Source organism: Ceratotherium simum, chromosome 13 (genome assembly GCF_057802395.1).
Source record: "Ceratotherium simum simum isolate JZ-2026a chromosome 13, ASM5780239v1, whole genome shotgun sequence".
NCBI classification, from domain to species: domain Eukaryota; kingdom Metazoa; phylum Chordata; class Mammalia; order Perissodactyla; family Rhinocerotidae; genus Ceratotherium; species Ceratotherium simum.
The window spans coordinates 63,997,889-64,020,506 of record NC_141912.1 but is presented as its reverse complement, the minus strand read 5'-3'; the positions used below and the strand labels follow the sequence as shown (position 1 = coordinate 64,020,506).

The window sequence follows — 22,618 nt, the reverse complement described above, 5'->3', positions numbered from 1 at the left end:
GAGGAAAAGGAGCATTTGGTGGGTAAATTGTGATTAGGAGGTAGTGGTCACTTTCATTATAAGGAATTCTAAGGAATAATAAAGCACGATATTTTACTCTTCCTTTTCAAAGGATGATTGGCAAGTTCCCCGTAGATGCACCAATATTTTGACCGAGCGTCATCGTCTGAGGTTACTCAGTTACAGAAGCACAAAGAAGCACCACAGATCTTCATTCTTTCCTGCGCTGCTTTCCTTTTCAAATCAATCACACTCAGCCCTTTTCCTTGATGCTTTTGATTGTCGAACGTTATTCAGCCAGTCATTCCACCCCACTAAGCGAGATTTTATGACAAGTGTAAAATTTTATGACAAGTTTTGCTGAGACTAGCAAACAGGGAAGTTGGTAATTGGCTGACAGCTTCTCGTCTCCAGTGCTGAAATAATTGCTCTGTTTGTTTCTGGCCTCCTTTCAATATACCTTAGGTTTTGAGGCATCTGGGAGTCAGTGATAGGACTTATGCTATCATCTGGGTAGGAATATGGACTCCACAGCACAACTTGCACTGGGGCTGGGATGCCTGCAGAAGAGCCAAGGCTGAAGTGTAGAGCTGGGTGACCTGTTTGCCCCTTTTTCATCCACTAGGGAAAATCACCTTTAAGTGTCTAAGAACTTGACTTCCTGTAGAGTAGAATTTTTGTCCCTGTTAATGCTATAATATTTTACAAAGTCAGACTGTTCTTATTAATGGGGGTCCTCTAGACTCTGTTGACTGTGTCCTTCCACACCTTTATGGGGTCGTAGCAGAAGATTAGTCTTTTTCTTTGGAAGTCAAGAGCTGGAGAGGCAATTTGTTAATATCTGCAGGCATTAATATCCTTGAACTCCTTAGCTAAAATCAGTCTGTTGAACAATCTCGGATAATCAGGATAAATAAGCCAATTTTCTGTACTCTATTACAGTTTGGACATTTATTTTAAAAGTCTTTTATTGCTTAGGCTCTGAATAATTAAGGCATTTTATTTATCTGGAATACAACATTTTATTTATCTGGGTTGTTGATGTCAAATTGGAGAAAATAGAAAAAAAAATTGAGTGTTTCGGGAATTTTTATGCTTGCCCATTCCTCCATTGAGTCTTAAAATTCGTAATTTAAAAAATTCAACAAATATTTATTTATTAAGTACCTGTATTTGCTAGGGTTTATTCTAAGTGCTAGGGGCACAGAAGGGAAAACAAATGTCCAATCACAGGGGACTGGCTACGTTAGGTATGACATATCCATATAATAGAATATTATCAAGCCACAAAAAATAGATGTGCAAGAATATTAAATTACACCAAAAAGATATTCGTGAGGTAGTGGGTGTAGTAAAGCAGATGCAGTAGACTTCTGTGATTTTGGGTACCATGCATCCTTCTTTCTTTGCGTGACCCCTCTTCTTTGGGGAACTTTCACCCCCTGTCCCATGGGATTTGTGGATGGATGGAGCTGTCAGTCAGAGTATCTCTCCCCTCTTCCCATGAAACTAATATTTTTGATACCTCTACAAGTTAGTTACTTGAACTGTCAAGTTTGGTTTGGTCTTTAGTGAGAACCTGCAAATTTTTTTGGTGTGTCAAGTAATTGGCCAAAATGTTCATTGGAAGTTGTTGAAAACTCCTTTAATTTATTTCACATGTTTATGTCACTTAAAACTTTCAGTGGTGTCTTTGAAAATTGACAGAAGACATAGGATGACAATAGCTCGTTGAAGAATGAACCTTGAAAGGGCTAATGGATGCACTGAACTGTAAACTGAAAGCCGAATATTGAGGAATTAAGAGCCTAGAGCCCTGACATTTGCATTCAGATTCACAGTTCTGCCTTGAATTTACTCTACAGCTTAGTTAATGGAGATTTTTAAAATTGTTTCTGAATCTAGGAATGAATAGTCAAAAAACTTTCAGTATAACGATAGTAAATTGCTACTCCTGAATTTGTCATTTAACTTTGTGGCTATTGATTAGTTGTGTGCTATTCATCTGCTAGTGAAATATTTAAATCAATTACATCACTCAAAGGTTTATGAAGAAGCTGTGGGAAAATACCCCAGACTCTACTAATGAAAACTTACAGTGGACATATCAGTCACTGTTGGTTTTGTCGTTAGGCGGAGAAATACAGGGAGCATTTAATTAGACACGTGTTGATTACCCTCCATGAACTAGCTTCCCACTGGACTGCCTCTCCCCACTGTCAATCATGTGTTCTTCTGGAGTATATCTGAATATAATTATGAGACTAAAGCCACCATGCAAGACTCTCACAATTCATTCAAAAACCAAGTATAAATGATTTAGGCAAAACCTAGTTCTTTGCATTATATGTCCAAATGTTCTACATTAATACTGCTGTTAAATTTTCTATATTTCCTTGTGTGTGTGTGTGTGTGTGTGTAATCTCTAAATATAAGGTATAGTCTGTGGAGCAAGATCATGGGTGAATTGAAACATAATAAATAAACAATAAAAATGAATTTTTATCTAATATTGTGTACGTAATATTAAAGATGAGGAATTTTTCTTATGATGAATTTCACAATTTAAGATCTCCATTACCACAGGAAATGTAGGGCAGTATATCTATTGTAAAAAGTAAAACCGTTTTCAGAGGGAAATAACTTTTTTTCAGAGTCAATAAAATAATTTTTCTGTAAGAAACAGCAGTTGGATTTTTTTGGAATATACTAACATTCAAAGTCTATCAGAAGTTGTAAAATTATTATCAAAAGTCAAAACAATAATTAGTTAGAAAACATAATGGAAAAAGATTCCATTGGCAATAGCTACCAAATAGTCAAAATACCTTGGAACAAACTTAAGAAATGTTCAAGACTAATGTGAAGAAAAGAGCAAAACTTTATTGATGGAAAGAAAAAGAAAAAGAACAGATTTGACTAAATAAGGATATATACTGAGTTCCAAGACAGACTCAACATTGTAAAGATTCTAATTCTCTCCGTATCAATCTATTAATTTAATACTGTCTTAATACAAAGCAAGTAGTACTTTTCTGAAGATCTACCCAACAATTCAAAAGTTTATCTGGAAGCGTAAACATTTGGGAAAAACTGAAAAATAAGAGTAACTATAAATGAAAAATAGATAAAGGAATTCTTTCTACCTGAGGTTAAAATGTATTATAAAATTTCAATGATTAAAATGCTGTGGTTTTGGCAACATCACACAACAGATAGTAGCGCACAATAGGAAGCCTAGAAACAAGTATATTTCACAATTTAGTAAGCGTTAAAGATGAATTTTCCAACCTGTGCAGAGAGAATCTGTTATTCAACAAATGATATTGGAGCAAGTGGCCAATTACTAGGAAAAGAGAAAAAGACAGATTTCTACGTTATATTTTACCACAAAATAAATTATTGATAATTAAAGATTTCTTTGTAGGAAATTAAACTATAAAAGTGCTAGAAGAAAAATGTAGATGAATATTTATATATTTTCGGGGTGGAGAAATCTTTTCTATGAGTGACATCAAAGGTATAAGCCATTTGAAAAGGAAAGGAAAGGAAAGACTAACGTAAATATATTTAAAAAATTGTGTGTGATACAAAAATTGTAATAAGAAAAGTTACAAATGAAAATCATCATTAAATAATATTGTAGTTTATGGAAAAGTTTGCATAGTATGATCGTATTTCCTAATAATACACCCCCTACAACACAGACATGCCCTTGGCACATGAATGCAGACATGTGCCCTAGCACTCGTCTCTCTCTCTGCCCCTCTTTCCTTCCACCCTCCCTTTCTTTAGAAAAGCAGCTAAAATGTTACCAGTATTTATAGTGGCAAGGTGGGATTTGGGTGACTTTATTTGTGTTCTCCTCTGTATTTTCTGAATATCGTACAATTGATATGGATTACTCATACAAAATAATCTAAGAAAGCACAATACAATAATCCCGGGGATGCCAAATGAATTTAAGTGTGCTGAGTTAGACTAAGCCTATTTCTGTGTTCATTTGCTAGACTAACATTTGCCTGCTTTTCTGTGTTTTTTAGGGTGAAGAAGGTGACCAGGGAGAACTGGGAGAAGTTGGAGCTCAAGGACCTCCAGTAAAGTATTTAAAAAAAATATTTAACTAGGATATGCAAATAGTCTTTTTTCATGAATTTTGGAATATTTTCTATTCAGCATTTGGGTTAATAGTATTACATTAACATGATATTCTCTGTATTTCCACCAAGTCAGCACTGGAAGATTACTATTTTTTCAAAATAGGAAAAGGTCCCCATTGTACATTCAAGCACTGTTTTAACAGAAAAATTCTACCTATAGTTGCATACGTTCGTTTATTAAATTTCAGGGCTAGGCAATCTGAAAGCAAGTATTGAACAGAAGAGGATGATAGATATCTTTTATGTTCTCTGGTACTATCACATGATGTAGTGAGAAAAGTTCTGGAACCCTGAAAATGCAGGACGTGTACCATCCAATTGATTTCATGCAGCTTATGCCAGTATGTAATCATTATAATGAGAACATTCTTAACTGCTCGTGATTATGTCTTTTAATAAAAAGTTGGTCCCTTGTGCTTTGGCAGATTGCTGCAATAATATGCACAGTGGGGTAATTAGGGGCACAGACATACTTCAATTTAAAATGTTTGTTAAATCAGAATTTACACTACTTTTGTATATTTAAGTGGAATTGTTCACTTTTTCCTTGTCACAATGCGTAATAACAATTATGGAAATAATAATTTCAGAATATTCATTGACCATCGCAGCCAGCCAAGGTACGGACTATGTCAATGATAAGCTCAGGTCCTAGTCTCAGAAGCTGAAGATTTAGGGGAGACCATCACGGGGCCACCCTCCCTTCACCTGCTCTGCTCTTCCCTGCACAACTAGCCTTTTACAAAGGGTTCAAGGAGCTGTGCAGACTCGTGCTTACCCAGAGCTTCGGGGAAATCAAGCTAAAGGAAACAAGTCAGAGAATCTGTAAGAAATGGCCTCTGCTTTTAAGCCACGTGAAAACTATAAGGGAATCTAGAGGAGTCCAAGGTGTTTGTTCCAGAAGCTTGCCTTCCCTGAGCCTTTGATATGAGACAATAGGGAGATGAACTCTATTTCACAGGTGGGAGATAGAGATAAATAGTGTAAGAGACATATGCTTTTTTTTATCTGATGAAAATTTGGTAGGAACTTACAGTTATTTTTAAAGCCATTCTCGAAGATCCTCAGATCGGGATTTTGCATGCAGCATTTAAAAAAATGTGTTTTCGTGGATTAAGGCTCTCTGATGGGTGCTGCATGACTCAAGTGGTCCATTGGGGGGATATTGTGAATGCTTGCTGACCTTCTGGTGTTTGGGAGTGCATATGCTAAAATGTTTCTGTAAAATTCACAGGTTGTTCACTTTTTATATGTGCATCTGTAAGTCATGCACAGAATTTTTAAAAATAAGCTTTTTGGAACATTTATACACAAGCTCTGTCCTTCAAAGTAGTCACCTCGAGAGACAATACGTGGCATTCTATGTCACTGCTATTGACTCAAATAGTTTTGGATTTCTTTTTGTAGAATTACCTTCAGAAAGAGCAGTTTTAATCTGATATGGCCACATCCCACTTTACATCCTAAGTGGATATCCTAATCTGGATCATCCCACACATTTGTATTTCGGGTCATTCCTAAGTGATCTACACAGAATTTGGGACTGACCTGGATGCAAGGTTGACCGTGGAATTGCCCCATTTTCTCCAAGTGAGGACACAAGGGAAATGACCAGCGTAGAGCAACTTTAATCTTAAGCCATTACAGTGGACTGTTAGCAAGTTGTTCAGAAGTAGCCATCCCACTTTCCTGTTGGAGTCTCTACCCACTGCTGCTCCCAAGGGAGCACCGTGCTCGCTCGTTACATTTTTGGAGCCCTGCTGCTGTGGGGCCAGAGTCAAGAATGGTAACACATCAGTATTGAACGGGAACCTGGAAATCACACCACACACCCCATTGTTAGGATGACCCCGTCCTAAGCTTGAGATGGGGTGAGGTCTACTGCCCTGAATTGGAATTCAGAATGCTTTTATCATAGAAATGGTGTAATGAATAGTGACTACAAGTGGTTACTGGAGACTTCAGTTCCATTTATAGGTCATAAGCTTTTGTGGGCTAGCCTGGGAACCTAATGGCCTTTGATGGTATACATTGGTGGGGAAAAATTATTCCAAGGTTTAAAATCACAGCTATGTTACACGTAACCAAGTTACACACCACGAAGCAGGTGGGAATGGCAGTTTATTCTGTCTGTGAGTTAAAAGATAAGTCAAATACATTATCATAATTCTCTCATGTAAGATATTTACTTTTCTGTCCTCAATAATTGTTCCAACTCCAGGTTTGTGCAGGTCTTCAGAATTTTAGAAAAGGTTTACCATCAGAAGAATTCTCTTTGGATTTTTCTTTCTAAACTAGAAGAGTTTGTCTGTATATAAGGTCACTCTTTCCTAGTGTTGCCTTTGGTGATGATAACATCCTTCTTCTGGATGAACCTTTGTGATGAGATAAATGAATGTGTCCTTCAGCTAAAATAATTCACTTGTCTTTTTTACATTTCCAGGGAGCTCAAGGACTGAGAGGCATCACTGGCATAGCTGGATCCAAAGGGGAAAAAGTAAGATGATGATGAGGATATAATAGCAAAATGTAGGAATATTTAAACTTTTGGCCATTTAAAAAATATCTTCTTATCTTAAGCAACATCACTTTTGATTTTTTATTTGGTGCTTTGTATGTTTGGTTAGGTCCTCACGTTTCTGTTATAAATGTAGATGATAGAAATGAGTGGTGTGAGTGATACTGGTCATGTATTATATACATTAAATTATCTCTCTTAATTTAGGGCTCTTATATTTTATCTCTTTGCCATTATCAGTAGTGAACACTGATAGCACTGATGCAGTACTTGAAAAGCAAGGCAAAGGCAGGGGAGGATGGAAAGGGAGAGGCAAGAGAACGCAGGATGCCCCTGAGGGTGCTAGGGCTGTCTGTGGCTCTCCTGCAAAGCTGATTTCTGAGCTCTGCCCTCAAAGGATAATACACTTGTGGCCGGAGTTCATCAATCTCTCCTGGTGTCAGAGACCAGATTATCCTAGTGTTTCCATAGCAAGGAACTCTGCGAGATTCTGGGGAGATTCAAAGAGGAATAAGAACTTCAGCAAGTTTGTTATTTATTGGGAGAAACAAATACATAGACAGCTAATAACTACAATGCAACAATTGAGACATAAACTTGAGGGCAAGTGGTATGAGGGAGTGAAGCGGGAGAGGCAGTCTTGCTAGGGGACCTGGGAAGGCTCATGGAGGAGGTGGCATTGAGAGAGTACTGGGCCTAGAAAGATGAGGTGTTGCCGTTGGCAGAGGATGGAGGGCTGGGAGAGCTTGGCTGAGAGAATACCGTGAGCAAAGCAATGGAAACCTGGACAGTCATGATGTGCTCTGTGTGTGTAGGAGTGTGGCTAACTTCTCTACCAGATTTTAAGAAAATGGTTACCACTTCTTAGAAAGCATGTGAGGAAAGCCAATTTGAAGGCTCCATAAAATAAAGAAAGCGCTTTTGCCCACCCCCAATTCTGACCCTCACCTTGTTCTCTTTAGAACCTCTGCAGCTAATTTGTGTTGTTCTGCACAGAAGCAGAGAGCCTTTTGTTAACAGCCAAACAAGAAGAACTTGTCATTGTAGGTGCTCAATAAAGGAAATTAAATCTTTTTTTTAAAAGAGATGCACATTTTTGTTCACAAAATAATTCCTTCAGTTGCATTTTTTTCAGCCTCTTCTAGGTATTCTCATTCTGCCTGCTTTTCTCTTCCATTTCATCTGGAATATTTCTTTTCTAAAAACATTGTATTTTAAAAACCATATTTCATATTTCATTACCTTATATTTACCTTATATTTCTACATTACCTTAACTAACATTCAGTGAGCATCTCTTCTGTTATTAAATAATAAACCCCAGTTATTTTGGAGTTGCTGATACTTAGCCCTTTTTGTTTTTCCTGGGTTTAGATCATCTCCTAAAAGATGCGACTCCTCACTTTAAAACCAATTACTGTTCTTGATATGCTCTTTATTTCAGGTATTTTTCTACTTGGTATTTTTCAAAATTTCTCATTTCCTCTGATTTCTGTCAAATTGCTTTCAATATTAAAAAAACCTCTCCTCATGAACTCAGACCCAGGGAGTGGTTACCTAGTAACAGCGCTTTGGGTCTGAGCTCTGCTGAACAGCAATGAGAGAGAGAGAGAGGAGCATCAAAGCCATTCCTAGAATGCAGAGGCCAGCTCTGGCTCACAAGGCGAGGTGGATGAGGAATTCGAGGTCTTTTTCGGGTTTTCTGAACCTCTGCTTCCCTGCTGAATGTGGAATGCCTTCTGCTTTCTTCTGGTTTTCAGGGATCAAAGAGTTTTAGGGCTTTGTGGTGCCTCTGCTTCAGTTGTGTTTTTTCATTGATTCTGCCTGTGTCTGAACCTTCTGTCAAAAGTTTTCCAATTTTTAATTCTTGCGCAGACGGTGTCCACCTGGTTTTCTTGGCCTGACATCTACCCACTGCTCTTTTGACTGTTTTCCATTTGTTTTATCTCCCCATCTCACCCTTGCTCGTGAGGAGATGGCCTGTTCGTTCATTCAGTTGCTCTTCTGCCTTCTCGTTCACTCAGTAGATGAGAAAAAGATTTAAAGAAGAGGGTTGTATTTTGTCGTGTACATATGTAGAAAGCACTAAAAAAACGCCATGTTTTTGTTTTAAAATCACATTTTGATTCTTATAATGAAAATAAGGAGGTGATATGTACAATATATAACCAAGTCGGAGATAATTTCAAGATAATTAGATCTATAAAGCTCTGTAGTTCTTATGCCGTCATCACTTGCTGAGTGAATCTGTTGTTGAGGAAATAGATCGATTACTTTACACAAACTGAACGTAATATCTGAAATGAAAGAGGGGATGCTCAAATCCTTATTACAAGTCATTCTTCCAGATCACGTGGCTGGACTTCTGACTCTGGATCTTGGTGGAAATCTAGAGTCCCAGAGTCCCTCCCACAGCTGTGGTGGCAGCAGAGTCCACAGCAGCTCTTCTTTGGGTGGCTCCTTGGTCTTCACCATTGATGAATCCCCCTAGGAATCCTGAGAACCCGGGAGGGTGACTACCAAACCTCTTTCAATAGGTGTATTAAGTTCTCTAAATAAGTACCGGTGCTTCTAGTTCCCATCAGCAGTCAAGAATGGATGTGATGTTAACTTAGAATATCTAGAGTGTTGTCAAAGATTGGATGTAAGTGCTTTTGGTGGTATGAGAAGATGTGAACTAGTGTTTTCAGATCTGAGGTGTCTCATTAAATACTCCCTGGGGTTCACTGATGAAGAGTGTATATTACAAACACAAAACCTCCTTTTTATCTGGCTATTACAGTTCTTTAGAGAGACTGATGTGCCCTTTCACATACATGGCTGATCTCAGCTTTGTGTCTTTGTCTTGTTTTTTGTAGGGTGCTCGAGGCTTCGATGGAGAGCCTGGGCCTCAAGGTCTTCCTGGCGCACCTGTAAGTAGTTTTCCTTTCATGAGACCCGATCATAGATTTTGGCGATGATCGATGATAGATTTTTTGCTATATACGTGTGTGTGTGTAAGTTGTAAGTGTCTTTTACATGTGAATAAAGTGGAAAAAATGGGCAATAGTTTTTATATTTATTTAAAATATTTTAAAGACAAGCATCTCTTTCTCGGGTACAGAGACGTGTTTTTCTGACTTGATACGGGTTTTGTTTTTCCCATAGGTGAAACAAATTGCTAAGTTTTATGTTTGCCGTGTTTTCCTTTTGTTTTCGTGGCCAGGACGCTTAGAGTCACAGTAACGATCTCATTTCAAGTTCTTGGGCAGTTCTAGCCTCCTCCTTTTCTATGATTTCTGGTCTCATTCTTCCATATTTTGACTGCCACATGTACATGTGTCATTATTGTAGGCTGCCTCACACCTTTTCTGGAAGTAAATAAACAAAAAAGCCATTCATTAAGAATCACCCATACCACAAAAAAAGTAGAAAAGGTAAAAGTAGGATAGAATTTCCAACTATCAGGGTCCTACGGTCCAGTAGGAAAGACAGAATGTAACTGAATGATGCATTGTAAGACCATGCCCTAGAGTGTATGGTAGGTGGCCCACGCACGTGGACCTTAGAGGAAGGTTGGTCTGGAAAGCCATTCTGGTGGGAAGGCAGCAGAGTACAGGCGAGAAGGGGTGCTGTTGTAGGGGCTGTCACTGCCTTGTGTGGAAAGTTTCTGCTGAGAAGATGAAATTGAATAGATAAAGTAGAACCATGCCATGGAGACTGTTTAATGCCAATCTGAGCAATTTGAACTGATCTAGTAGCAATAGGAAGCCATTTGAGGTTTTAGAGTAGGTAAGCAATTCAACAAAAGCTATATTTTAGGAAGACACATCCTCTCCTGTGTTACCACCTATGTCATATATCAGCATTAGCTGGATAATTTTGACAGAAATTATTATTATTATTATTATTATTATTTATTTTTTGTGAGGAGATCAGCCCTGTGCTAACATCCGCCAATCCTCCTCTTTTTTTGCTGAGGAAGACGGCCCTGGGCTAACATCTGTGCCCATCTTCCTCCACTTTATATGGGACGCCGCCACAGCATGGCTTGCCAAGCAGTGTGTCGGTGCGCGCCCGGGATCCGAACCAGCGAACCCCGGGCCGCCGCAGTGGAGCGCGCGCACTTAACCGCTTGCGCCACTGGGCCGGTCCCCAGAAATTATTATTATTGACTGGGGAATTAAATAATAAGGACAAAAGATTGGCAACAAGCCAAACCTCAACCCCCCATAATAGTCAATGAGGTTAGCTCATATGTAGACTCAGTTACCGACGTCCAGGTTATGCATTGTGGACGCTCATTTTGTTATACCCACTCATCCAAGGAGCACAGAAGCAGTATGCATTTAAAATTAAATCAAAGGACGTGTAAGTCTTAGTTATCCCTATGGCAGAATGGATTTTTAAGACGATTATAGTTTTTACAAGGAGAGTTCTTGAGCAGGCATCTGTGCTAGAGCAAAGCCACTGGGAAGGAAGAGCGATAGTAAGTGATGTGCATGGTGCTGTATCACTTTGAAAGTCTAAGTAACTTTTGCTCATATTAACAAGATGTTATTTTCACACAGGGTGACCGAGGACAGCGAGGGCCTCCGGGGGAAGCAGGTCCCAAGGGAGAGAGAGTGAGTTCAGATTAGTGTTAATCACCACAAGCATGAGGTGTTCAGTGTCGTCTGCTGATTCTGCGTCTCTCTTTGAATCTTGTGATAGTTGAGCATGTCTTGTCTATCCTCTCCCTTCTACCCTGCAGGGGGCTCCAGGTGCTAGAGGAATTCCTGGCCTCCCTGGGTCCAAAGGAGACACGGTATGTTCTGAGTTGTAGTCACCAAGCACATTTGTCAAAGTGATTATTAACTTATAATAAAACTGTAGAAAATCACGAAGGGAAGAAGAACGTGACCGTTTCTAAGAGACGGTGTGTTTCTCTGTGTGTCTTCAGGGCTTGCCAGGTGTGGATGGCCGCGACGGGATTCCTGGGATGCCCGGAACAAAGGTAGCTGTGTGCTTTAATCCGAGAGCAAATGGGGCCGTCTCTGCCTGGCCAACCACGCACAGCATTTCCATTACCACATTCCTGGGAGATTTACTTGGCCGGTTTTGGCTTTTTTCCTGCTTTTTTATTTTTTAATCGAGTGTCAATTCAAAATACTTATTAGAATAGTATGTTTGTTTGCTTGGTTTCAGGAAATCAGTAAAATCGCCCCGTTGATGAAAGTAGGCTGAAGGAAATTGTGTATTTCGATTGAATTTATGTCCTGAGTCCTATCCCACCCCCGCCCTGGACTGGGTCACATTATAATAGTGCATGTGAGGTCAGCTTTGGGGATAATCTTTTTACTTAGAAGGCCTGTGTTCTTGCTTTTCTTAAAAGAAATACCGCCGTTCATACAGGTTCAATGATGCGATACAAACCTTTTTTTCAGGGTGAACCGGGGAAACCTGGGCCTCCTGGTGATGCGGGATTGCAGGGGTTGCCTGTAAGTGTCTGGTTTTTTAAGTGGTTATAGGTTTGTATACATAGTTTGAAAATAAGAATTTTGGGGAGAAACATGTTAAGTAATTTGGTAAGTTCTGGGTAAGATACGATGTTTTAATTTTACAGTTTTACATTTACATTTTTGTACTTTTTCTCTGAATAATGACTTATTTCTCTAATAACTGTACTAAGCTTTGGTTTTATATTTTGCGTCCCTCCTCTCTCTGTAGTTGGCTCGGTCTTCCTGCTGTCTTTTTACTGACCCTGCTCTGTGGGCCGGGTCTCACATGTCCTCCTGCTTTGACCAGTTCTGAAGTTCTTAGCAGGGTTGAGCCTAAGAGGGTTGAGAGTACGCTCAGGGAACAGTGTGAGATAGAAGATATCATTTTTTGATTAGGTGCTATTTGAAATTATTCACACTTCCCTGCATTAATGGCTGGAAGGTCATGTGGATCAGTTCCCGTGTATTCTTGGCTCTTTGGAGGTAAATGTTTCAAGTTATTAAGGGATCTTGGTAATATTGAGGACTGGCCTCCAATTTGGTATATCTGACACTTGAAAAATAATCAGTCAGAGGACATTAAGACCCTCAATAGTACTGAATCTTAGTTAGACTCAGCACTTTCCTGCCATTTTGTTTTTCTACTTAAAGCTTAGCATTTCGATAGGTCCTCGTTTTGTTATCCTGTACGTGAAATCATGCCAATTAGAGCTCCTGTTGATCTGAAGATGGTACTGGATTCTAATTCAGAAGCTCATCCTTGAAAGACAACTTTAGTTTAGAGGTGGGATTTGCTTCAGGGGCGCTCAGACTTAAGCCAGACACCATGAAGTAATGCCTGCTAGACTGTGGGCAGTTTTATGACTGCCTGTTCCGAGTTGGGAACCAGGAAGGCTGCCTGGCACCGAAGCCTTGAGGCTGTCACATGCCCTCAGCCCTAGGCATGTGCAGCGGGCTTGGATCTCAGGCCTCTCAGATGGGTGATTGACCCTGTGCTGTGTGCGTTCTTTTAGGGCGTGCCTGGGATTCCTGGTGCAAAGGGTGTGGCCGGTGAAAAGGTAAAAGATGAAAACTTTTTAATTAATACTTTTCTTCATTTCTTTATTGTTATGTAAATTTATTTATAATTTTTAATATTTCCAGCCTGCCTTTTATTTTATATTTGACCCTGAGGAGAAATCAAGAAGGCTTTAAGGCCTCAAATGCTAATCTCTTTCTCAGCTGCAGAAAGAAACTTTGATAAGTGTTGCTGATTAGACTTTTTTCTTGAAAATGTCATCCTTTGCCAGTATCAAACAGAGAAAGTTTTATTATTCTTTACCATTTAAAATAAGGAAGATATTATTAAGCCATAGAAATTGTGTCAGTAAATAGTAAGATGATTTAGCTTAAAATAAAAAGATATTAGGCATTGTGTTCACATACTGATCAACCAGTGCTTATATTCTAGCAATTAAAGACAAAAGTTAAAAAAAAAACTTGAAGGGATACAATGTAGCTTTACTTTGAATAAAATGGGTAAAATGTGAATAGTGTAGAAACTGGTCACTGTTAGATGTATAGCTACCGCCCTCCAGGCACGGTGATCCACAGCGTCCTGAGCTGCTACAGTCCCTAGTATGTGGATGGCGGAGTTGGCACCCCCAGACGCCGGCTTTCCCTGGAGCTGCTGGCAGGGTTTTCGCAACAGCATCTTCTCTCCTCTTATTTCCTCACGTTGACCTGATTCTTTATAATTTTATTAGTGTCAATGTCAAGTAAAAGGGCTCCAAGTAGTATATCGGAGGTGGAAATGGTAAGGGAAAGACATATATAATTAATATTGTGAAGAAGGAAAAATCCTCTCATATTCTCGTCTGGCTAAAGACCTTCATTTTTTGACATTTTTGAAGCCTTTACTCTACTTCTGGGAGTAACAAAACAGCCTCCTGAATCTAAAGGGCTCTGCTGTATCCACCAAGAAAGAGACTCTACCTCCCAAATTCTCAAAGTGAAGTTGGGAGATTAATGCTTTTACGTGTAAGAAATGCCCAGTCTGGGTAGACAAGTTTGTGATTATGTTTACTTACTGTCCGAATTACTTAGAATGTCGCATTTCCCCTTAGGGTAACACAGGTGCTCCAGGGAAGCCTGGCCGGTTGGGGAATTCAGGCAAACCGGTAAGATGCCATTTTGCCTTTTCGTATGTTTTAGCCTTTGTGATCACTAAGCAAAGGACTAGGGAGTGTTAACTTCTCTCACTGCTTCCTCATGACAGGGCCAACAGGGGCCGCCAGGAGAGGTGGGGCCCCGAGGACCCCGGGGGCTTCCTGTGAGTACCCTTCTCTCTAGAGCCTTCCCTGAGTGCCTTCTCAGGGCTTGCTGGGCGGGCCTCTGTTCGTTCATTCCTGCGTGAATGCCGTCTGATGTCTGAGTGTGTGCTGGTCCGGACAGTGAAACAGGGGATGCTATGTAGATATGCAGTATGTGTTTTTGTTTTTTTCAGAAAGTGGAAACAGAAATGAAGTATTTAAAAAAAGTATTATGACACGTTTTGGTCTCAGCCCATATTGAAGGAAATAGTTTGGTGTAATAGAAACAACTTTATTGAGATATAACTCGTACTATATAATTCACCCATTTAGAGTGTACAATTCATTGATTTTTAGTATATTTGCAGAATTGTGCAACTGTCACTACAGTCAACTTTAGAACATTTTTATCACCCAAAGAAGAAACTCCATATCCACCTGCAGTCATTCAGCATTTCCCCCATCCCCTCAGCCCTGGCAACCACTAGCCCACTTTATGTCTCTATAGACTTGCCTGTTCTGGAAATTTCATATAAATTAGGAATCATACAATATATGGGTTTTTATTTTTTTATGATTGGCTTCTCTCACTCAGCATAATGTTTCAAGTTTCATCTATGCTGTACCAGATATCAGAACTTCATTCCTTTTTATTGCCAAATAATATTCCATTGTGTGGCTATACCACATTTTATTTATCCATTTGTCAAGTGGACATTTGGGTTGTTCCCACTTTTTTACTGTTATGAATAATGCTGCTATGAGCATTTTTGTACAGATTTTTGTGTGGACATATGTTTTCATTTCTCTTGAGCACATCCCTCAGAGTGGAATTGCTGGGTTGTGCAGTAACTCTGTCTAACCTTTTGAGAAACTACCAGGCTTCTTTTAGTGTGAGTTTGTAAAAGGGTCTATTTTACAGCAAATACAGCAACATATTTCCTCCCTAGATATAGTTGAATCCTTAGAGAGAAACTGATTAGGAAATTAAGCATTTGCACTTAAATTTAGCTTTCAAATATTCTCTATAGCCTTCACTTTATGTTCTTATTTTCAAAGTTTGCTGGGTAAAAAGAACTCCAAGTGAACAAACACAGAAGCCTTCCAAATATTGCTGTTATTTCTCTTAAAGCATCTCTTAAGCATGTTGAATGAGGATTCTCATGCTTGAGGAAAGTGGACTATTCCGAGTCTTATGAAGTGAAGAGTGGAATTGTTCCACTTCTCACTGATGTTTGTCAACTGCCCTCTGCCAGGTGGTTTCTGGAAGTTTTTCTGCAGCCAAAGAAACTAGCTCCTATTCCTCATTATGCTCCTTGCCGACTGCCTCCTCAGTTACTCTATTCTTCTGTCTTACTTGAAGCCTGTGAATTTCTAATTAAAATACTTCCCTTAAATTGACTGTCAAATCAATGAGGTTGTAGCTGGATCACATGTCTAAGACAGTGAAGACGCTACATGAGGGGTCAGGAAGATTTAACAGTGCGGGAGAGGGCTCTGGAACTTTGAGAATGTTTCCTATCGCATCTGGTATTCACTTCATATAAAGACAGAAAACTGAGTGTAGTTGAAGGAACATTGACTGAGCACCTGCTGTCCGCCACCCCATGGGCTGAACACAAAAAGCGGCACAGGTGGAGAGGGCTTGACCATCACCAGTTAAGTGTCACGGGATGTGTAAAGGAACATACTAGAGGCAGAACCTCAGAAGGAGATGGAGGGGGTTTAATTCTTTCCTGTGAGGGGAGGCAGATCAGAGGAAGTTATGCCTGCACAGGTTTTGAGGCTGATTCAGGTTTTGAGTTTTGAATTCCTATAAGAGTCCAAATTCTTCCATTGCTCCTGTCACGAGGCTCAAAGCCATGGTGTTCTCCTTCCATCGTGTTTCCCACCTCAGGAGGACCTGTTGAGTCTGCTGTCTGCTTTCTAAGGTCTCTTACATTTGACTCTTCTCTTCTATGTCCTCTGCCACGTCCTTGGCCCAGATCAGTAACTGCTGCTTGTGCTGGTCTCCTGATTTGCTTTCCCGGCTGCAGTCTTTCCTTCCTCTACCAGTGTGTCCAACAGGGTACGCTGGTATTTTGGCTGGGATAGTTCTTTGTTCTCTAGGACTCTCACACGTTGCAGGGTATCTAGCACCTATGACCTCCACCCTGGAATGCCAGTTGTGTCCCCACAGTCACGTGCCAAGCAAAAATGTCCAACACGGTTCCAAAGGCCTGGGGAATGGCAGTGCTTCTGGTCTGCACCTCCACCATATTGGTTTTTCCAAAGTACAGCTTCTGTCATCACTTCTCTTCTCCACTTAAAAATGTTCAGTGGATCTCCACTGACAATAAAAGAAAGTCCAGAATCTTAAATTGTCTGTTTACCCCTTTGTTTTGCTTCCCATTTCTGCCTTGCCCAGAGCCTGTGTTCAAGTCAAGCTGGACTCCGTGCTAATTCCCAAATTCTCTCTGCACTCCTCAGCCTGCCTGTTCTCTCTTGGGACACCTCCATTTAGACAGCTTTCTTCTCTGTGTCTATGACTCAGCATCCCATGTGCCCTCTTAGATGTAATCGAAATGTCAGTTCTGCAATGAAACTATCTATGACTGTATCCCACCCCTCAGACAGAAGTGATCTCTCCTTATTCTGAACCCCATAATCCTTGACCCCTTTTGGCTTCTTTTGGCCCCATGTGGAAACTGCTGGAAGGCAGGGATGCGTCTGATCCACCTTTGTGTTTCTGCACCTCTTTACTCAGGGGCTGCCATAAGGTGGTGCTCAATAAATATTTCTTAAAATGAATTGGAGGTATAATAAATTTTTTTTTTTTTTTGTGAGGAAGATAGCCCTGAGCTAACATCCATGCTAATCCTCCTCTTTTTGCTGAGGAAGACCGGCTCTGAGCTAACATCTATTGCCAATCCTCCTCCTTTTTTTCCCCCAAAACCCCAGCAGATAGTTGTATGTCATAGTTGCACATCCTTCTAGTTGCTGTATGTGGGATGTGGCCTCAGCATGGCCAGAGAAGCGGTGCATCGGTGCGCGCCTGGGATCCGAACCCGGGCCGCCAGTAGCGGAGCGCGTGCACTTAACTGCTAAGCCACAGGGCCAGCCCCTGGAAGCAGAGTTTTAACACCAAATCTACTTACCGAAAGATACATTTGTTCTTTCATTTTACATCATTAAATTCGGTTTTGTAGATAAGTTCACACATTGTCAACTCTTCCTCATGTGTTTGATCAGTTTTTCCTGCAAAATTTCAAATTGAGAAGCTGAGTAGAAGGAATGAAAACCTATTTCTAATGTGTGCTACTAATGGGCTAATTGGAGCACATCTTTGAAATTGTTATTCTCCCTTTCCCCACCGTTGGTCCATCAACTTTTGCCAACACCACAGCAAAAACGGTTGGAGTTTTTTGGCACCTTCAGTGATGACGTGTGAGCATGTATCTGTACCACTTGGATGAAGCTTCTGGCTTTCTCTGTCACACTCCACTTGGTTTATACCTGGGTCTGGGTGACTCCTGGTTTGGAGCAGGCAGGTGGCTGGGGCCTCTGGTTTGGGCTCCATGCTGTGGCTCCTGGTCCCCTCCCTTGTCCAGGCTTCTCAGAACTTGCCAGGGCTTTTGCTGAGTGGGTTGTGTTTGCTCTGCCTTCGTGGTTCTGACTGGGATGAGTGCCGTGCTGATCTGCCTCCAGTGTTCCGAAGATTACACCCTCCTGGAGCACAGAGCCTGTCTCATTCTCTTCAAGGTGCCCACCCCCACCCTGTCACCAACAGCCTCAGGCACAAAGGTCCTCATGTGGTGTGTTGCTGAATGACCTAAGCTGCCTTCCTACCCCCCAACCCCCCGCCAGGCCCTGGAATGTTACCCTTGTCAATAATTTGTGAAGCAACCATCAGTGATGGTTATAGTTAGACAGATTTTGATCTGCTTCTGTATGTGAGGGAATATGTAAACCTACACTAGAGAGAAATACAAACCATATAATGCTATAAATTGAATAGAGTTTTAAAATATCTTTGTGACAAACCTAAAAATTATCATGTAGTAGGACTAATATGATCTCCCAATGTTAATATGAAAATGGGATGATTATAAAAGCAACAATCTATAGAAATCATAATTGATCTTCTGGGTTATCAGCATCCTTTTTCCAGAGAGAGGCACTTCATATATAATACAGACTAAGTATAGGGATTTATAATTTCCCACTTTTAAAATGGCAAGGTACTAGGATAACGTTCATTCTTCAGCTAGTTAGCATTTTGGGTAATCAGGCAAATATAACAAACATCGCAATCTAGAGCACAATGGAATAAGTCCATTTTTTTTGGTAAAATAATTATGACAATGCAAGTATAATGGAATTGGTTTTTTCTGTGATATTTTAAAAGTCTAATAGTTCCATTTAAAAGGGAGACTTCCAAATTGAATTATTTGTCTGTGTTTATTGAAATGAGTGTCATGAAGCAGCTCCCAGTACTTGTTTATAAAGAAGGGGCCTTCTTGGTGATCAATGGTCTTGACAGAAACTCAGGAAATGAGGACTAGAGGCTTGTTTTTCCAAGCACAACTTGTGTTTTTAAAGACACTTGGGATATTTGAAAGGCAAAGAACATTTAATTGAACATTTGATTAAAAAACAATTTTGACTGATTTCTTTAGTGCTTGGGAAAAAATAATAACTAACACTTCCACAGGGCTTACTGTGAGCCAGACACTGTGCTAAGTGCTTTGTGTATCTATTCAGTTCTCTCAAAAACCCGGAGATAGCTACTGTTTTTATCCCCATTTTGTAGATGAGGAGACCGAGGCACAGAGAGGTTAAGTTGGGTGCCGTGGTTAGCTGATGCACAGCAGAGCCAGGCTTCAGAGCTGGCGATGGGCTCAGTGTCCGCGTCCTCAGCTCCACCCTCCAAGGCCTCGACAGCTCAGGTCAAGGCTCCACAGGATGGTTTTTATTTGAAGTTATCTTGCCAAATTCTAATGGTATAAGACATTTTAAATTTTAGTATTTATGGAACTTTCATAGTGAGCATTTAACAAAAGTCCAAGTAGAGCTGGTGAAGACAAACCAACACAGTGTAAGCCCGGATTCCTGGGTCTTGCCCCAGACCTACAGAATCAGAGTCTGGGGGAGAGGGGTGGACCACGGAGGGCAGATAGGGAGATGGAGGGGGAAAGACATCCAGTGAAATATATTCCTAAAACACTCCTCCGGGGCTCTGATGTGCGGCCGGAGTTGGGATCACTGGTAGAGGGTCTGCATCTCTGTTTAAGGCCTTGACTGGGCTCCTAACTAGGGATGAATTGGCAGATGTGTCTGCACACGTTGGAGATACATGTGATGATGGCACAGAGCATCCAAGAGAAAAACACAGCCTTTTATTCTGGTCCTCAAATTTTTCCTGGTAGGATTTTGCCTTTTGTCTGGTGCCTTCCAATTCTCTTGTTAAAAATCATAACTCTTGTTGTCATGGGGTTTGTAAATATTAGCCACCGGGCAGAATAGCCATTTAGCAGCCTCCCTTGCCCACGTCTGAGAATGTGGTTATCACCATAGCTGCTGGAAGTTAAGAGATTTGTCATTTATTTAGCAGACTTGTGGTTATGAGGTCATGGTTAATTGCTCCCTGCAGAATGTGTTTAGTTTAATCTATATTTTTAGAGATTACTATTTATATCTTGAGTACTCATGTTCATCTTAGTTACAGGTGAAATTCCAGAACTTAGAGAAAGAATGTGCATGTTTTTAGAAGACATAGAAATTGAAGTATGGCCATCAGAAAATCTTGCCTTAACACTTTGTTCGTAGCTATTTGATCATTACCTTTTCTCACAGTGAGATGACTTCTGTAGAAATACCTAAGTTTAGAATGGCCAAGGATTTATAGGACTGAAGTGAAGTGAAAACGAGGAACCACGCGCTGTCTGTGCAGTAGCAGAGGAGTAAAGGGTCATCACTTCCCCCATCCTTGCCCTGTCCTGTGGGTGTTGGGCTCTCATGGGGACAGAAGTTCAGCAGAGCAGGCTGTCTGTACTGGGGTCCTGAGCCCTTCATATGTATTACCAAGGCGGACAGTGGCTGGAAAATATTTATGAACTGAATAGCAAGAGCTCATGAGAGACAGAGAAAAATAAGATTCCAGAAGAGAAAATCTTTATCTTTGACTGGAAAGATAATTAATCTCTTCAGAAATCAATGAAAGGTTATACAATCCTTTATTTTAATTTAGCCCTTTAAAATAAAGGTTTGTGGCAGAGAAAAAAAGTACATTAATCATTTTTATTTTGGATGAGATGGCATAATGGTTCATTCATTTAGAAGTGAAGGCTTGAGATTATGGCAAGATTATTTTCCCACCAATGACTATTAATTGTTCTGTGAATTAAAGTCATGTTAGCCCAATGACATTTAGAATGTCAATCAAGATGCAGTTCAGAAAATATTTGAAAATGCCAACAGAGCAGATATAGTCAAGAAAATCTGTCTTGAACTTTGAAGTGAGCCAAATTAATGGGGTGGAACTCGATCTTTATATTTATAGATGGATAGAAGAATCTATCATAGGCTGGTTTTCCACTAGACTTACGCGTTTCCAGCATCTGTCCTCATGGCGTGCTGCCTCTGTCTTTTGAGCTGCTCACAAGGGTTAAGGAGCAATGCATTGTCCAAACTCATACACTAGGTGGCTTGCTTATATAAACATTTTTGAAAGTATAAAAGCATTTCGTTTAAATCACCTATAAGTCGTATGAAACCACTGCCAAGAAATTACAGCTCATAGCTGGAGACTTATAATGTGGCAAACATTTCTTAATCCTTGAGAAATTGAAAATTCGGAAGATTTATGCATCTTGACACCTGGCTCAACTTACAGATGAATGAATAGCACAGGCGTCAGATCAGGATGATCTCATCAGAAGCGTTTATAAATATTAAGCATTAATATGAAGTTGTTGTGTCATTTTAAAGAAAAACGAACTCAAAAGACTACTTTCATTGTTATATACACTGTCCAGGAAATGTGATTACTTATCCAATAACCTCAGTGTTCAGCTTAGTTGAACTTGCGATAGAAAGAAAACAAGCTTTTATCAGCCTGCCTAAAACTGCATGAAGTTCTTGGGGAAAGAAATTGAAGAGTTCGTGTGTCTCCTTTGCAAAGGGCTTAGAGTTTCAAATAAAAAATTGAAAGTGGCTCACAAAATGAAATTAGAGTGTTGCTTTTGGTGTAACTTCATTATAAATTGCACTTTCCAAAGTCTGTTTAATCTTTGAAGACATGCTTAGAACAAGAATGAGTAGGACAAAGAATTTTTTATCTCAGAAACTTTATAAATTTCTACTATCTATGTCTTTTTGAAGCTGCAGTAGTAATTTAAAGGCAAACATCTCTCTCCTGTGTCTCTTTTTTCACTCTTTTGAGGTTGAAGCTCATTTGCCAGATATTGCTTTAAAATGTGCTGTAGACCTGAAATTTACTCTGAGTTTTAGGCATTATGAAGACTTCAAAATTAAAATACCTATACCTCAAGAACACCTAGTCTATATGAGAGGATAACACACGTACACAGATAACCACATATAAGTTAGATGCTGAAAATTTCTACTTGCCGTACCATCTAGAGGTATCAGATGCTGTTTCTCTCTGAGGGTCTATAATCACAGTGAACAGCATTAGAGCGCTCACTGGAGGGTGAACACTGAGGGGGCTGTAGGCCTTTTATAAAAGCATCTCTGCCTGCAGTTGAGGATGGGGAGAATTCCTTGATGACTTTTATATTTAAACAAATCCTAGGTAGAATGCTATTTTATTGACATAGTAATTAAGCATTTGACTGTTGGCAAACTATCCAGTTGACAGTCAGGTGTATGTTTTTCCAGGGCAGCCGAGGAGAAATAGGACCAGTAGGACCCCCAGGCCCTCCAGGTAAACTGGTAAGTAATATTTCCAGTCTCCAGCCGTTTATTGGCTTCATACAAAACACAATAAATTTTTAGGAATAAGCAAGGAGAGGTAAATGATTCATAAAGGGTAATTTAATTATCCTTACTTGATTTCTGTTGATGTGAATGTGTGAAAATGTAAATGTGGAATTTCAAATTACAACCAAGGAGACCCTCAGAAGGTATTTTAATCCGTGTGGTTTGTAGCATACATCTTAAAGCAGGAGAGACGTGAAGGGCTGCATTT

The 22,618-nt window shown here is 40.0% G+C and overlaps 1 protein-coding gene across 3 annotated transcripts in view; it reads left to right on the top strand.

Annotated features, from left to right (window-relative positions):
- Nucleotides 1-22,618, top strand: part of COL9A1 (collagen type IX alpha 1 chain) — a 63,336-nt gene that overhangs the window by 16,299 nt on the left and 24,419 nt on the right. For all 3 annotated transcript variants that reach the window (XM_087438777.1, XM_087438776.1, XM_087438775.1), the window contains 11 exons: nucleotides 4,044-4,097; nucleotides 6,604-6,657; nucleotides 9,536-9,589; nucleotides 11,228-11,281; nucleotides 11,410-11,463; nucleotides 11,599-11,652; nucleotides 12,083-12,136; nucleotides 13,150-13,194; nucleotides 14,242-14,295; nucleotides 14,394-14,447; nucleotides 22,309-22,362. In XM_087438777.1, the coding sequence (XP_087294903.1) occupies nucleotides 4,044-4,097; nucleotides 6,604-6,657; nucleotides 9,536-9,589; nucleotides 11,228-11,281; nucleotides 11,410-11,463; nucleotides 11,599-11,652; nucleotides 12,083-12,136; nucleotides 13,150-13,194; nucleotides 14,242-14,295; nucleotides 14,394-14,447; nucleotides 22,309-22,362 (585 nt within the window). The remainder of the gene's footprint in view (nucleotides 1-4,043; nucleotides 4,098-6,603; nucleotides 6,658-9,535; nucleotides 9,590-11,227; nucleotides 11,282-11,409; nucleotides 11,464-11,598; nucleotides 11,653-12,082; nucleotides 12,137-13,149; nucleotides 13,195-14,241; nucleotides 14,296-14,393; nucleotides 14,448-22,308; nucleotides 22,363-22,618) is intronic.